This window comes from Hibiscus syriacus, unplaced genomic scaffold (genome assembly GCF_006381635.1).
Source record: "Hibiscus syriacus cultivar Baekdansim isolate YM2019G1 unplaced genomic scaffold, ASM638163v2 tig00110213_pilon, whole genome shotgun sequence".
Taxonomy (NCBI): Eukaryota; Viridiplantae; Streptophyta; class Magnoliopsida; order Malvales; family Malvaceae; genus Hibiscus; species Hibiscus syriacus.
Window position 1 is genome coordinate 1,206,200 of NW_024062630.1, and position 17,126 is coordinate 1,223,325.

The 17,126-nt window shown below is 31.8% G+C and overlaps 2 protein-coding genes and 1 pseudogene across 3 annotated transcripts; 1 reads left to right on the forward strand and 2 right to left on the reverse strand.

Annotated features, from left to right (window-relative positions):
- Window positions 1–5,721: 5,721 nt before the first annotated feature.
- LOC120113851 (protein tesmin/TSO1-like CXC 2) lies at window positions 5,722–11,174 on the forward strand. 2 transcript variants are annotated; one of them, XM_039134902.1, is made up of 11 exons: window positions 5,722–5,900; window positions 6,780–6,943; window positions 7,015–7,756; window positions 7,927–8,014; window positions 8,107–8,242; window positions 8,318–8,392; window positions 9,188–9,368; window positions 10,005–10,100; window positions 10,179–10,245; window positions 10,526–10,661; window positions 10,801–11,174. In XM_039134902.1, the coding sequence occupies exons 1-11, from the start codon at window positions 5,844–5,846 to the stop codon at window positions 10,964–10,966; spliced, it is 1,908 nt and encodes a 635-aa protein (XP_038990833.1). In that variant the 5' UTR covers window positions 5,722–5,843; the 3' UTR covers window positions 10,967–11,174. The 2 variants fall into 2 exon arrangements, with proteins under 2 accessions (XP_038990833.1, XP_038990834.1); XM_039134903.1 differs by having other exon boundaries at window positions 5,723–5,900; window positions 7,930–8,014.
- Window positions 11,175–11,701: 527 nt separating this feature from the next.
- Window positions 11,702–13,034, reverse strand: LOC120113682 (protein IQ-DOMAIN 31-like). Its single transcript, XM_039134752.1, has 3 exons — window positions 12,669–13,034; window positions 12,335–12,574; window positions 11,702–12,121 (listed from the first exon to the last, which is right to left on the reverse strand). The coding sequence occupies exons 1-3, from the start codon at window positions 13,032–13,034 to the stop codon at window positions 11,741–11,743; spliced, it is 987 nt and encodes a 328-aa protein (XP_038990683.1). The 3' UTR covers window positions 11,702–11,740.
- A 1,314-nt stretch (window positions 13,035–14,348) lies between these two features.
- LOC120113852 lies at window positions 14,349–16,329 on the reverse strand (annotated as a pseudogene).
- Between the last annotated feature and the right edge of the window lie 797 nt (window positions 16,330–17,126).

Consider the following 17,126-nt stretch of genomic DNA (forward strand, 5'->3'; position numbering starts at 1 on the left):
TTCCGAAACTGATTTATTATTCATCTAAATGATAAAGTTGAGATTAGGGATTTAAACAGCTATCGGAGTAGCGGTCATTAATGGCATCATCCAAAATTAGTTTGATATTTTACGATCGTGATACCGAAATAACCAATGTTATGTCCGTATTGAAAGAATGATTACAACTGTAATTTAAATCTCCGGTTGAGACCTCAATGAGACTTTTAAGAAATGAAAGATAAAGAATGTAATTTTAACATTTCTCTTGTTTGGTTTAAAAGGTGGAAAGAAAAGGAAATGATATGTTATCTATAATTATATAATTTTAACGTTAGATATGGTATTTAAACATGTGGTTTACTTTAAAAATTATTAAAAAAAAAAGTTGAAAGGGTTAAAGTCGATTTTTTATTATTATTTTGGAATGGAAACGATGCAAACAAATAGTAAAAAAACACTAAAATACCAGTAGACATTATAATACTGTAGAGCATGCGCCTCCTCTGATGCATTCCTCTTCTCCAATGACAGCATATGTGCTATAGACGCAGGCGGCTGTTGTAACAAATGAAAACCAAATTCCAGGCGCCACAAGCTGTTAACCCCGTATTAGTCCGTCATGCACCATCCGTATTCAGTGTATATGTGCCTTCGTACTCGTTCTTCGATTGTTAAGATTGACCCTCTGCAAGTAAGCCAAAGTAAAAAAAAAAAAAAATTATATCAAGTAAAAGGATAATTAAATAAATTAAGTAAATATTTTTATATTCTTATACCTTTTAAATTAAATTTATGTTTGTCATGTTGAAATTACTACAATCGATATAAAAAATTTAAGGAAAAATCTAAAAAAATTAAACTAAATTCATGAATAATCCAAATACTACAAATATTAAGTTTTTTTCTTAAATTTTGTATATCGGTTATAATAATCTCAATACCTACTTTACAAACATAAATTTAATTAAAAAATATAAATTTAGAAAACAAGAATAATCGATTTAAGTAATTTATTTTTCTAATGATACGAGAAATCATGGATTCATGGTGACATGTTTCATTTACAAAATTTACCCTCGGTGACCAAAATAAAACATAATATAACTTTAATGACTGTTTTATAATTTTTTAAATTTGAATAATCAAAATGAAACTATTTGATAGTTGAGTGATTAACTATATAGTTTACTCCAAATTTATAACTTTTAAATGAAACTATGTAGTTTACTCCAAATATATAAATATGATTACCTGCTGGAAAGCTGACGAGCGACGGAGACGGAATTGTTCCTTGCAAGAATTTTCCTTATGCTTGACTCGCTGGTTTTCCCCGAATTCTCGTGCTTTTTTTTCATATAATTCGTTTTTTGAAAAATAATTTTCAGTGTTTGTTTCACGTAATTCGTTTTTTGAAAAATATTTTCCCGTGTTTATTTCATGTAATTGGTTTTCCGGAACATAATTCATTTTCCTAATAATAGAATTTCTTTTGTGTTTTATGTAAAATGACTTACATATTCATTTTCCGTAACTCATTTTTTGAACTTTTTACTTAAAAGAATAAATACTTAAAATAATTTTATTTTATGAATTTAATATTAATAAAATATTTTAATATTATTTTCATTAAAATATTATTATTTATTTATTTATTTATTAATAATTATAATAATATAATATTATATTTTAAATATTATATAAAATAATCAATTATATTATAATAATATAAGATATTATATTTTTATTTTAATAATATATAATAAAATTTTTATATATTTAATAATGAATAATATTATTTATATATTTAAATAATATTTTAATAAAAATATTTAAAATATACTAATTAATATTTTTAAAATATAATATAACACTATTACTTTAATAAATAATTAATATAATTTATAATATTTTATTTCACTAAAATATACAAAATTTATTATTTTTATTAATAAAATTATAAAAAATATATTTAATAATAAATAAATTATTTTAATATTTTAAAATAATAATATTAAGTTTTATGATAAATAATATTATTTATTATATTTAATATTTATATAATAAATAATTTTTAAAAACTCTTCAACTATTGAAAAAAAGTTTAAATAACATCTTTCAAACGTCATAAAACGTTTTCAAAATGCTTTTCAAAAAATATAATTCATTTTTCAGAATTCAAATTCCTATAATTCATTTTTCAGTTTCAGTAATTTAAATTTCAATAATTCATTTTAAAAAAAATCAATTACAGCCAAACAAAGACCCTAAAATACAAAAATTGAGCTAACCCCACTAGTTGAAATACTCGGAGATCAACTTGACTAGGAAGTGAAGTTGGTGCACAATCCCAAAATCAAGCTCCAGTAGCTAGAGACGATGGATCCAGATCGCTTATCTTATCTAAGCATCTTTTTTTTTTTACATATCATCATACATGTATCAAAATGAAGTATATTAAAATAACAATCATGTAAACACAATTTAACCAGATACTAAACCATATATTTCACCCTAAATCATTTTTTCGAAGCAAACGAACAAGAAATATCTGAATAAGAATATTCACCATCGGCATCATCTTCATCTTTGTCATCATCCTCGACATCGTCATCTTCGTCGCCGTCATCTTCAACTACAGGTTGTTCGGACTGTGAACACCAAAATAAAGAAATAAATAAAAAGAAAACGATAAAAAACGAGAGGAAGAAATCAAAATGAGAAGGGATAGAAAAAAAAGAAAAAGTTACATGGATTTTTTGTTGTTCGAGATTAGCGGCGAGGATCTCTCTGTCGGTCTAAGCAGCCATTTTTTTGTTGAGAGACAGAAGCAGAAGAAACAAGCTAAAAATATGTATAGCTATAAAAAGAAAAATAAAACCTAAAACCCCAAACTTCTCAAATCGAATAGGGTCTGACAGGCCTTATAATACTACAAAATTCACACATGATGTCTTTATAATATATCACGTGATATTTTTTTAATAATATACAATTCACATTAATATTTCTATAAATATCTGTAAAACACATTTATTTTAGAAAAATAAGACAAAATATGTAAATATTCATACTATTAGTTATTTTTTATGAACATGTATTGAGTGTAATTATAAATTATATTATAAAATATTAACTTTTAAATAATTATAAATTCAAAATCATTGATTTATAAAGTATTAAATTTTTATTTATAATTATTTTTTAAATATTCTTAAATAACTAATTTATTATTATTAATATAATAACCGGATAGTAATGAAAATGTTAGTATTGCTTTTGAAAAATGTAATTTAAAATTTAATTATCTGTGATTGCTGTTAAAAATAATTTTAAAAAGATAAAATGTTTATTTTAAGTATTATATTGTAAATTGAAAATATAATATTTTAAAATAAAAATATAATTTTATCTGGAAATGATATTCCACGATAAAAACTAGAAATTTAACTTTACGATGTTAGATTAAAAATCATTTTTCTAATTATAATTTTAAATTAATTTTTAAATGTTTAACATCGACGATAGGGTATGAAGTCATTTTTCATTTCTAAAAGCATTACGAAGCGGCTCAAATCACATTTCTATCTTTAATGGAGCTAATATAATCTCTTTTGTGTTTTTGTCATTAGTGAGCCTTTTCAATTCCTTAAGGGGCGTTTGAATGGGGAATGTAGGATTTTCATGAAAATAGAATTCACATTTACTTGTTTGGTTAATTTGATAATCTTATTCTCGAAAATTTAAGATTACTAATAGTTAATTTTTTGGGGTATATTACCGAAAATGTCATTATCTCCATTTCTTTTGATATTGTTGGATTACCGGCGTTTTGGAATAAAATACCCTTAATTTTTGTTTTAAAAAATATCATTCTTTTGTCATTGAATAATAAAAATTCTACGAAGGTTAAATTACAAATTTATCCTTAAACTATTTTAGATTTAAAAAAAATATATAATTAAAATTTTATATGAAGTTCAGAGTTAAAATAAAAGTAAACCCTTTCATTAAACCTTTTTATATTTTCAATTTTGTAAAAAAAAGTATATAAATTTTATGAATTTATTTTTTTAAAGAAAATATATAAATATTTTCAACTTGTTAAAAAAATAAATATATAATAAGGATAATTTGGTCAAATATACATTCAAGTAATCTTTTATTCCTTTAACCAAACACAGTAATCTTACATTCCTCCTAAACCAACCAAACACAAAATACAACATTCCCAGTAATCTTACATTCCTTGATAATCTTACATTCCTACTGGTAATCTTACATTCCTTGGTAATCTTACATTCTCACTGGTAATCTTACATTCCGTGAACCAAACACATTAAGGTGGCGTTTGGTTCGCTGGAATGTTTATGAGGTAATTGGAATATGTGAAGGAATTGGAATCTGTCAGGAATTTAAATCCAATTTCATATTCTGTTTGGTTGGCAGAAAATGGAATTGAAATCCAATTCCATATTCTGTCTGGTTCGCAGACATATCAGATGAATTTGATTTCAGTAATGTAAAATGACAGAATTGTCATTTTTGTTTTTTTGCTTTATTTTAGTTTGTTTTACGACTTACATGTAGTAATATATTATAAAAAAATTAAAAAATATTAAATTTTCATTTTATTGATTGATTATTAATTTCAATAAATTGTAAAAATCATGATAATAAACATCATAAGTTAAAATCATCGCAATCAAAATATATTAATAAGTTACCAAAAGATAGAGTAATATTTCGATACATTTCAATTGGATTATGTTAATTAGTTACCAAAAAATATACCAAAAACTATTTTTATTCAATATATGAATTAGAAACCCGACCCGACACGACACAAAATAATAAAAAAATTATTTTTATTCAATAAAAACATTGACTTATATATAGAGGGGTATTATTGTAATTATTCCTAAATATATAAGGTAAAATTATATATTTTTCGGGTCGGTCCGGTTTTTTCACCCTAAACCCGAACCCGACCTGAATATCACACTTAAAAAAACATGGCCCGAATAACTTAAAAAACCCGACCCGACCCGAACAAAATAAAGTTTCACCCGACCTGAAATAATAAAAAAATATTTTGATTCAATAAAAACAGTGACTTAATTGAATATATATATATATATATAGGGGTATTATTGTAATTATTCTTAAATATATAAGGTAAAATTATATATATTTTTCAGGTCGGGTATTTTTCACCCTAAAACCGAACCGACCTGAATATCACACTTAAAAAAACCGGCCCGACCTGACCAAAATAAAGTTTCACCCGACCCGAAATAATAAAAAAATATTTTTATTCAATATATGAATAAGTTACCAAAAGATTAATGAGGGTAGTATGGTTAAATTTTAATTCCCTCCATCAAGAGCCTCATTTGATAGAAAGTTGAAGCCATGCTGAATTCTAATTCCCTTGAAAAATTTGAATCAAATATGGGAAAGTCCTAAATTCCAAGAGATTCTATCCAACCAAACCACATTCCTTTAATACCCATATTTGACAAATGAATAAAAGCCCAAATACAATGAGAAAATTCTTCCCCAATTGGAGAAGCTCCATCTCATTTAGGGCTGGAAATCTGTGATGGACTGACCCAATTTTGACTAGGTTTTACAAGTTTTCTTTTTGAAAACTACAAAATGAATTTGCTTTCATTTCCCGCTTTCTCCATCAATTTTTTTGTTCGTTCAAAAAGAATTGTCGGTTTCCACCACATACGAAGAAATAAAGAAAGGGATCGATTATTCTGCTGTCTCTCCCCTCTCTCCAGGCTCTGAGCTCTTAAGCTTTCAGTCAACTTTCAAAGAGAGCTGAAGAAGATGTGTAGGCTTTGATAAAAAAAATGGATACGCCAGATAAAACCCATATCACCCCCACTTCTAATCTTTCCAAATTTGAGGTACCTTTTTTTTTCTCTTTTTTTTTGTTGTAAAAAAGGGTTTTTTTTCTTTTTCTTTTTTAGACTCAGAAATGAAGTTAATACTCTTTGTTTTATGTGAAAAGTTCAATAATTATATGTTAACCGAGATTCTTATGTTAAGGTTTATTTTTTGTGTTTTTATTACAAGTTAAATTTGTATGCTGTTTTCATTTTCCGTGTAAATTTCTGATATGTAGTTTGAACTTAGGTTGGCGTTTTTGCTTCCATTCTTGTTATTGCCCTTTACTTTGAGTTTTAGGACAGTTTTCTGTTATAACTCTTGGCCTTTAGGTTGTTGAAATGGTGGCCGGGGTGGGGGTTAGACCACAAAATCCATGAAGGGAAGGTGGGATTTCTACAAATTTAACCAAACGTATGCTGTAAAATGTTAGGGAAATTACTTGGTCTCAACCATTTATAGTTTTGGCGTCAACCTGGAACTTATTCAGAGCCATCTCAATAGTCAATACCCATGGATGATTGATATTTTTCAATGGACTAATTTTATGCAAAGGAATTACAAGTGATTTGCCCTTGAAAAGGTTGGGGATGCTGGTATTTAGTTGCATGGAATGGTATGGAAAGGATATGTTCTTTCTAGTTTGGTTTTGATAGCTTGTTTTATAGTATGTTATTTTGACTCTTCATGTTTCTTGAAATTCCCATGTATGATGCATATTTAGATTAGACATAGATACAAGAATATGATCCTCCAGTACGTGAGGGAACTTAAAAATATTTATCGTACGTGATGGATACATACCTATATCTTGACACTCACACTCAAGTTCAAGTAACATTTTAGGTTACTAAGGATTTGTGTGCTAAATTTTTAAACTTTTATTTCTCTCTTTGCAGGATTCACCTGTCTTTAAATACATTGACAGTCTTTCACCTATTGAGCTAGCTAAGTCCAAGCAAACAGATAATGTTTTCAGTTCACTAGCATTTTTGTCCCCTTCATCTTTATTTCCTTCCCCACAAATTAGTTTCCTTAGGGAATCCAGGTTTTCAGTTAAAAGGTAAAACTAATCATTTCTCTTGTAAGTTCTTGATTTCAAGTGTTCTAAATGCTAATTGAGGTTTGTTCCAGGCATAATTTCTTGTCACCTTCAACCTCTAAAACCCCCCAGAGTGGTAATGAATCTAATGCTAGTGAGGGAGCTTCAAAAGCTGATGAACAATCTGACTTGTATGATGAACATTTGGGATGTCTCAAGAATGATTGTTCATCCAAAGGAACTAGCAGTAATCTAGTTACTGACCTATCAGATTTAGCAACAGAGTTTCCAAGAACCTTGAAGTATGATTGCAGTAGTCCTGATGGTAACTTTGAGCTTCGTGATGAGATACTGAGAAACAAAAGTTTGGAAGTAGCAGGAGAAGAGAGATCTCCTTTCCAACGCATTAGGGATGGATGGGAAATGAGGCAGCTCCATGAAAGAGATTTGCGCAAAATATGCAGAGTTAAGCAGATTGAAGAATCAGCAGGATGCAGCGGGGTAGCAGCTCTTTCTGGTGTTGCTGATATGTTGACAATGAATTCATCTATCATTCATGAAAATACTGATGGCCAGGATCAGAGAACAGCAGACTCAGGGACAACCTCTTTTATATCAACTATCATGCAGTTTCCACTAGATAATGCCAATAATTTAAGAAATGCAGAATCTGGTGATCCTAGTGGTTCTTGCAAACAAAATGAATCAGGAGATCCAGTAACAGACCCAACACAAAGCATCCTTTCTACTTGTCTACTGGACAAACTAGTAGTCAGTGATTCAGGTTTGAAAAAGGATGGTAAGGATGAGAACTGCAATCAGTCCGGCAATCAGGTTAACTAAAAAAACCTGTAATTTTTCTCATGCAAGTTCCTAATTGTTGTATCTTGTATGTTTGTTAAAGATGTTTTCTATTAGAGTGTATCATCTCAAATGTTTACTCTATTTGTCCTTCTCAGTGCATTGGCACTTTTCTATAATTGTACATTATATTATTTTATCAGCAGGTTAATATTCGAAGGCGCTGTCTGGTGTTTGAGAAATCACCTGGTTTCGGTTTGCACTTGAATTCTCTTCCCAACATCACGAAAGGTTGGATTTCTTTAGTGGGAGACTCTAGCTTCTTAGAAGCAATTGAAATGCATGTTGGGGTCCTTGACATTTTTTTACTTATCTTACTGCAGGTCAGAGTCCTCTTAGTAAATCAACTCTAAGCTCTATGGACAGGGGTGAGGTTCCCGATGACACAGGAAATTCTTCTGAGACACCTGCTACCTTTGGTGCCAATGAGTCTGATCATAACAGTCCTGAAAAGAAGAGGTATGCATGCTACTTCCTATATTTGCATGAAAATTACCTGGATATGTAAATTGATTTGAGTTTAATCCGGTGCAGGCAAAAGTTCAAACTTGTCGAGGAGCGTGCTGTATGCAAGCGATGTAACTGTAAGAGATCAAAATGCTTAAAGCTGTAAGTCTGTTATATTTATTTAAACCTATATTTAGGGTCAGAGTGCATATTCTTCTAGTGTTCCTCCAAGTCTATTTTGGGTTAATTTCTCCTTTTCTGAGAATTAAAACTGAGTTGAACCAACAACTTGTAACCTCATTGATGGTGCTAAAGATCTGTGAAACTTGGTTCTTACAAGCCTCTAGCTGCATACATTTAAGGTAATTGTTTGGGTTTGTAGTATCACTGATTATAAGTGCTGGGTTTGCTGCTCATGTATTGCTTTTTTGGTTGTTTGCATATATGTTGTTCATTTTCTGGAAGTATCAATGTTTGACATTTGTGACACATTTTTGGACATGGGTATGGGAAAGATGATCCTCTAAGGTCACTCTAAATACATAGAAAAATCCAAAAAAAATAAAATTAAACATACCTGTGTCAGACACTTATATTCAACACTCACACCTGAGTCCAAGTAAGAAAGGTTTACACCTAAATGAAGATTCAAGATTCTCAAAACATATAACCAAGGGCTATAACTGATTGATAAGGACTACATGACATTTTGGGTTCATAATTAAAGCTAAATAAGCAATAATTTTGGAAAACACAACTCATTTTTTACCTTATTAATTGGGGACCTCATTCTGTTGCACATGAGTTGAATGATAGAAGTGTTTCATGTTGCTTATGATTTCTAGAATTACTTAATGAAACAATTTCCAATAGCCTATTAAAATGAACTTGAAATGTGATTTGATGATAATGTTTTACCATGTTTTGATTATTTAGATATTTATGTTTGTAATGCAGTTATTGTGACTGCTTTGCTGCTGGTCTATACTGTATTGAGCCTTGTGCATGTCAAGATTGCTTCAATAAGCCAATTCACGAAAATGTGGTTTTAGAGACTCGCAGACAGATTGAATCTCGCAATCCACTAGCATTTACCCCCAAAGTGATTAGAAGCACAGATGGTGTTTTGGATTCCTTGGTTAGATACTATCTTTACGATTATGCTTCTTGATATTGAAGTCTATGCTGTTCAGACTTTTCATTTTTCTTAAAATACTTGTATCTGACATGTTTTCAGACAATGGTACGGTTATAACTCCCCAAGAATCCTTCAGGGAAAAAGCTTTAACATAATGATCTTTTTCTTGGTATATTGAATAAGGTGACTTGAGAAAAGGGAGATGAACCTTGCATGTTCCTTTGGAAGATTAATAACTATGATACTTGATTTATTTCTCGATCGTGTCTAATGCATATCCTGACATGAGTATTGATATATTTCTCATCACATATTTTGGTGTCCAACTTTTCTTGGTACATTGAATAAATCCACATGAGAAAGAGGAGACGAGCCTAGGATAATGACACTCCTTTGGAGGGTTAACAACAGTATTGCTCCAACTTTTTTTTTTTTAAGTACTTGTGTTTGATGAATAGCCAGACATGGTTATGGGAATATGTTCCTCCATGGCTGTCCAAGTATATGAAAATCTTGAAAAAACTGAAACTATGAGAAAAGTGGGATTAGATGATGATTTTGCCAACTTTAAATTAAATAGTCTCTTCTTTTGGCGAATATAGTTTAATTACATAGAAATGGTGGTTGCTCATGCAGGATGAAATTAACAAAACTCCAGCTTCAGCCAGGCATAAAAGAGGATGCAACTGTAAAAGATCAAGTTGCTTAAAGAAATACTGTGAATGTTTTCAGGTTTGTATGTTTAGAGCATTCTGCATAATTTGTCTTCTTCACTAATCTGATATGGTTTCTTTCTTTTTTGAATTAAAGGCTGGTGTTGGATGCTCCCTCGGCTGTAGATGTGAAGGTTGTAAAAATAGTTTTGGTTGGAAGGATGGTGAGTGCATACATAAAAACTTGCAATTTTTGTATCTATATTGTAAACATATTTTTATGTGTTACAATCTTATTCATGATGTTATATATTTATATAAGTTTTGACAATTACTAGTGTGTACGATATAGATTTTGATACATCCGTGCTATGTTATTTGGATTTGAGTGTAAGTGTCAGATATGAATTCTTCATAAAAATGAATGGTCAAGCTAAAATAATATTCTTGTTTTATGTTGTATTTTTTTTTCATTTATTAATGTTTTATCTTTTTCCTCACTAGGAGGTTATGAATCTGAATACAACGGGGACAATTTAGAGGCCCGTGATAGAAATGCATCAGATAAAAAGTCAGACATAGTAATCAGTAAAGGTCAAGAGCATCCAAATCTTTCAGTGCTTTCCCCTGATATTTCCAGGTATTATTATTTTGAACATATTTCAGACATGGGTATAAGCACATTCTTCTAAATATATAGAACTTTAAATAATCTATCATATATTCATATGACGCGTTATCAAATTGGAGTAACATAGGCATTTCCTTATATTTTGCAGGTTGCCATTTGCCCATAGAGGGAAGCTTGCAGCATTTTTTCCCCATTCCGTTAAATCATCTCTTCAGTTATGCTTTACTCAAGAACATGGTTCATCAGACTCTTTGTCATGTCAATCCAGGCTTGATTCAAATCTTCATGGAATTCCAGAAAATGAAACTCCTTAGATTCCCAAACATAAAGGCTTAACTCTTGTCTCAAAACCAACATCCCCCAAATGCAAAAGGGTTTCTTCAACTCCAAATCATCCTTGCATTTCATCCACTGCATGGCGTAGTAGGAAGTTGATTCTAAGATCCGTCCCTTCTTTTCCATCACTTGCTCCACCATGAAAGCTCTCGTATATTCGTTTTCTTCCTCATGCCGAGTTTCCAGTTTTCTCCAGTAATGTAGTGGCAGTTCATTTATTTATTTATTTATATCATGTTTCTGCATATTTTAGTGTCAGTCATATTTTAAGTAATTTGATTTTTCAATGAATTTTGATTTGTTAATAACTTTTTGTGTAAAAAAATTTAGATAACTGTGTATTTGTATTATGTTGGTGTGTAGTCAAGAATCTCTTAGTGAAGTTATTGGAGTTCATGATTTCTACTACTATATGTTTGTCTAAATTTTATTCTTAAAACTGATTAAACAGGTTTTACTGGCATTTTTTTATTTTGCAACGTTAGGAGGCTTAGGTGGATCATCATTCATTGAATTGAAAATTTAGGCAATGTTTATCATTTTGGATAAATTATTGTAACAAGAGATGTGATAAAATAAAATCAAACTCGGTTCAAATGATAAGTTCAAATTCCAAGTATTTTTATTCATTCAATTGCCTTTGAGCCTTTACTATTTGGCTCAACATTTCGAGGTATTTGTTAATTGATGGAGTTTGACAAACCCAATTCTCGATTCTCATTTACAATGAATATCGTCCGTGAAGGGAGTTGTTACATATTATTATCATTCGTTTGTTCGGATGAAGCTGTTCTCTTGCCTTTAGCTTTGAAGCTCGATGCAGGTCGTTGCTTCGGTTCACTTTGTGACCGGACTTTGGCCCTTGAAGATTGTGTGTTAGCCATGTACTTAGGCATCCATGGATATTCATAGGAACTGAAAGAGGATCTTCCTGGTGTTGTAGGCTTGGACTTTAATGGAGGACAATGTCTGGGACTATTTGGTGTTGTGAAGGAAAACTCTTCATAGTTTTGTTTTTTCTTTGAGGCTGAAATCTCATCAAAGAAACATCTGGTGATTCCTTGCTCGATCCTCTCGGTTTTTGAGCGATTTGTAAAACCATTTTTGCTCTTGAAGGCTCCATTTTTTTCATCCTATTTAAGTTCAGATTAAAACATAACAGTGAATTAGTTGTTGAATTTTGGATTCACAGTAGCTTCTTACTTGTTTTCCTTGTGAGGCAGTAGGTGTTGGCTGATTAGAAAATGGTGGAAATAGAAAGAAAATCAAAACAGTTATCTAATACCGTAGGGTATTGATCTTAATGCAGTCATGGAAGGAAAACTATAATATGAAGGAAGGTTTACTTTCTGTTCTCTTTTAAATCCCATCTCCAGGGGAAGCCTTCCGTGTGTCGATAATTGGCTTTTCGGAGTGAGTTGTGGCTTTGAAGCCATCCGGATTCTCTGAACCCGGGCTTGGAGCTGTATCGACATTAGAGCATGCATACATCGGAGAGTTGCAGTTGTTTGTTTTCTCACCAGGTGACCTCTAACCAGTGCTTGCAGCTTAACTAGTCCCTTCAAAGCATGCAATGCTCTCCTTGCCTGCAATGATACAAAACCAAGGCATTGCAACATTAAAGTCTAGGACTCAAGTCATCAATGGTTATAACAAAACCCAGGATCCGTAATTTAGTACCAAATACGCTCGAAAGGAGGCTTGAATCCGTCTTGCGGCATCATCTTTTATTGCTCTGCTCGTTAAAGAAGTTTCATACGCTGCCATTGACAGAACTCTGGTGTTGTCATGTTGGTTCTCCAAGTCCAATGCAGCTTGATTCACAATTGAACTAGCAGTCATCGTATTGAAAGACCTCGAACTCTTACAAACTCGAACATCACTTGCCGACTTCCCGAAACTCCATATGCGCCTAAGAGGACTCGGAGGTGGGTTTGCCATCGAACTTCCATGATCTTCAAAAGATACGGAAACGTTCTTCCTTTTTCCTTCATTATCTTTTCTCCCTATCAAGAAGTTCCTCAGCCATTTGCTTGCTTTTCCCATATCAATCACAGTTGTAAAGATCCAATTTTTTTCCTTTGGATTACTGTGCAATTTATATCATTTTATGCAATGACTTGGTAATGTTGTTTGACTGGGGTTTTAAATTCATGTCCGTTGGTATGGTTTTTTCTATGCTATTAAATTTATATTTTCCCAATTCCATTGTTTTAAATTGGTCAAAGCCTGCAACAATCTGATTAGCCGTGCCATCACTTGATGGTGCTTTCTTAACTGCAGATATTGGTTGAAGTGCAATTTTCCACTGTTGTTGTGCAGCAGATTTCTCGAGTCAACTCGTTGAAAACCCTTTCTTCTGAGCCATCGTGAATGTCATGCCTTAATGGCAAAAACTATCGCTCAGGTGAGGAATTCAAACAACTTTTCCAGTCTTGTACTTATGTTTGTTTACTTCATGGAAGATAATTATTCAATTTCATTAAGTTTGATTAAGCAAGTTTCTTGCTGCAGGCACTCTTGATTACTCTTCTCAGCCGGCTTCTCCTCCGGTACCTCGATGAGAAGTTCCTTGCAATTCGTCTTTCTTTGATCATAAATCACTCTACATACGTCAACTCGAAATTAAAAAAATATGCCGAAAAAACATAGCCATAGTTTACAGCTTGCTATTGGACTTACTGTGGAGAAGGAACCTGAAACAGAACAGATACATACAAGCATGTATGCGAATGCAGACCTGGGTTTTCAAATCTTCTTAACAGATCATATTTCCCTTGTTACAGTCAATGTAAGAACTTGAACTCGAATTCGAAATTCCAGTAATTAAATTTTTAGAAGTTTGGAGAATGACGACAAACACAAACTGATGAGGGTCATGGTTTTCTTGATTTTCTAGGGTACACTCGGATCTGATTGCTCCCTCCTCGGGATTACAGTTTTTTTAATGGTACAAAACCTCATAAAGATCTATGCCAGACATTTTCCAATAAATGAAACAAACATTTCAAGAACATGCCTTATCCCTAACTGTTTCCGCTGAAACCCCAACATCTTTAGCTGGTGTGTCTGCAAATTTCCATGAAGCTTTCCTCATGCTATCGTAGTTTCGGTCACCTGCGACCTCTTCAATTGGGACTGCATCAGCAATTTCTCTCAAGTCGTCAGCAGTGAGTCTCACTCTCAAGGAGCCAATATTCAGATCCAAGTTCTTAATCTTTGTTGTTCCTATGAAAATAGGAAGCAAATGTAAAGTAAGACTAATGTTCGATGCATATTTAGATATGAGTGCGATAAAGAGAGTCTCTCACCAGGAATCGGTACAACATCATCCCCCTGATGGAGAATCCACGCTAATGCTAGTTGAGCCGGAGTGCATCGGTGCTTCTTCACCAGATCTTCAATTCGAGCATAAATGTTCTTGTTCTTGTCGAGATTTTCTCCTTGAAACCGGGTATGTGAAGCCTTATAATAAAAAAAAGTAGTCTGTCATTAGCAGAACAAACAATTTGGCATGTTTAAGAAATGGAAATGAACGGAGATCAAAATATTAATACCAAGAAAGTTCCAGCAGGTAAACTCTCCACTACTGCCCTACCACCGAAGAATCCGCGACCGAGGGGACTATAAGGAACTATTGCAATACCGAGATCCCCGAAAGATAAATCCATCAAACACCGGCCTATATCTATAAGTTAACAGGAATGAGAGTTAAGCAAACCTGCAAAGAGGGACAATCTCATCCTCGATCTCACGAGTCCAAGGCGACCACTCCATTTGGACAGCTGTGATGGGATGAACTGCATGCGCCCTCCGTATCGTATCAGGACTGGATTCAGATAATCCAATGTACTTGATCTTTCATTCTTCAACCAGTTTCTTAAGTTCACCCATCTGCATTGTTCAAGAAAAAAAGGTGGGTTTTATACGCTCCACCAGCAAATGTGGAAGAGAATAAATCAAATTCTTAACTGCATTGCATAGCGTAAGGATAAAGAGATTTACTCACGGTTTCTTCTATAGGTACCGAAGTGTCCACCCGGTGCTGATAATAGAGATCTATGTAATCAACATCGAGACGCTTCAAACTCGCCTCACAGCACGACCGTACGTACTCGGGACTACCTTTCACAATCATACCAGTAGATGCCATCCCCGCAATACCAAACTTAGTCGCCAGTTGAATTTTCTCCCTTGGTAATTGTTTTAAGGCCTGAAAGTTAAAAAAACTTCTCTTTAGTTCACATTATGTAAACTAAATATTCTTGATTAATGTTATATCACATGTTATTAAGAAGAAGAAACAGAACATGCCAAATGCAAACCGTTCTACGCTACTTCAACTCGTGTGTGTGTGTGTTGGAAATGGCTATGTTTCTACTACGGATTTTTTTGGAGGATCCAAAGCATCACATCCGAATTTGTCTGGATCATGGGCGTTGGACAAGAATACTTGAAGAAAAATAAAGAGTCGGAATAATACCGGAAAGACTCACCTTGCCAACCAAAACTTCATTGGTATGAGTTCCATAAACATCAGCAGTATCGAAGAAAGTGATTCCTTTAGCAAAGGCATAAGTAATGATTGATATAACTTCATCCTCGGAGATAGGTGAGTTGTACATTCCGGTTAAACCCATGCATCCGAACCCCAACTTCGAAACCTGTTTCGGGAACAGCAGAAAACTGAGAAAAACATGTTCCAGTTGGTGTAAGAACATATAAGTTCAAAACTCAAACATATTTTAGTTATTTTCTATTCATGATCTAATTCGGTACTTCCTAAAATTTTATAATTTAGCATCCCTTAAAATTTTTAATGTAATCTCCTAAGTTAGCATGCCATTAACCTTCGTCCCTGCTTCTATCCCTGAACTGCAACTTCCATTATAAAAAAGGGGGCCTTGGGATTTTTTTTTAAAATACAGTAACCTTTTGATAAAGCTAACAGATTTGAAATATTATCCGTTTGATCAAAATCAGTAATTTATCAAATGTGACCCTAATCTCAATCTCCATTTCAGAGTTCTACTGATCTATGCTTAGAAAGTTCAAAACTTTCGCAAGCGTTACAATAGTAATTTTTTAATCCGAATCAATTTCGATCCACGGAGAACATGTATGAGATTGGGTTCTCAGAGCAAGAATCCAACAAAATGACAGCAAGATTTTCAGACAAAAACTGAAATAAGTGTCCAAAAAAGAGAACAAAAGATGTTACCTCAAGTCCTTGGCTACTCAGTTTCAATCTGGGAATTTGTACCAAGTTCTCTTGTAAAGCCATGTCTGAATAATCTCCGCTCCAATTTGTATCTTGTTTTCTTTTTTCTGGTACCAAAGGTGTTTCTAAATTGAATATTTCATATTTGGTTGGAAATGGAAGTAGTTGAGTTGAGTGGTAGTTGGGAAAAGGTTGATTGAAATTGAATAATAATAAAATGGCAATATGAAGTTAAAGACATTGCACCGCGCCGAATCAAATCCGAGTTATTTCTAAGTTCGAGTAACATGAGTGTGAAAGATATGAAAATTTAATATCGAAAAAAATTATTTTTAAATAAATATTATTTCTTATTTATCTCATATTAATGAAAAAAAATTATTTAAGTTTTTGAATATGTTTTAAGTTCTAGACACTTATTGATGTTGTAAGGAAGATAATAAATATGAGAAATACAACTTGTATTATTCTTTTATTTATATTTCATTCAAATTAACTTACTATATTTCGATATTTTATGACACGTTAAATAATAACATGACAAGTAATGTTAAAAATTATTACATATAAAAAATTATATTGGATGTTATTTTTTTATGAAGTTAGTTTATCATGCCATTACTTAACGAACTTTTAATATCATCGATGAAATATAATTTAATTGTTTGTAATTCATAATTTAAAATTTTAATTAAATATCATTTTAATTAGTAATTTATTTATTTTACCAATTCAGAGAACATTTTACAATTTAAGTCTTAAGTTTAACGGAAATACAGAATACACAAACCACCAACGCAAAATGTCAAATCATGTTAAAAATAAACTAAAAAAGAACATCAATCAAAATTATTTCAAAACAAAAAAACATTCTTTTATATAAAATGTTCTTTTTATTAATATTTTATATAAAACCT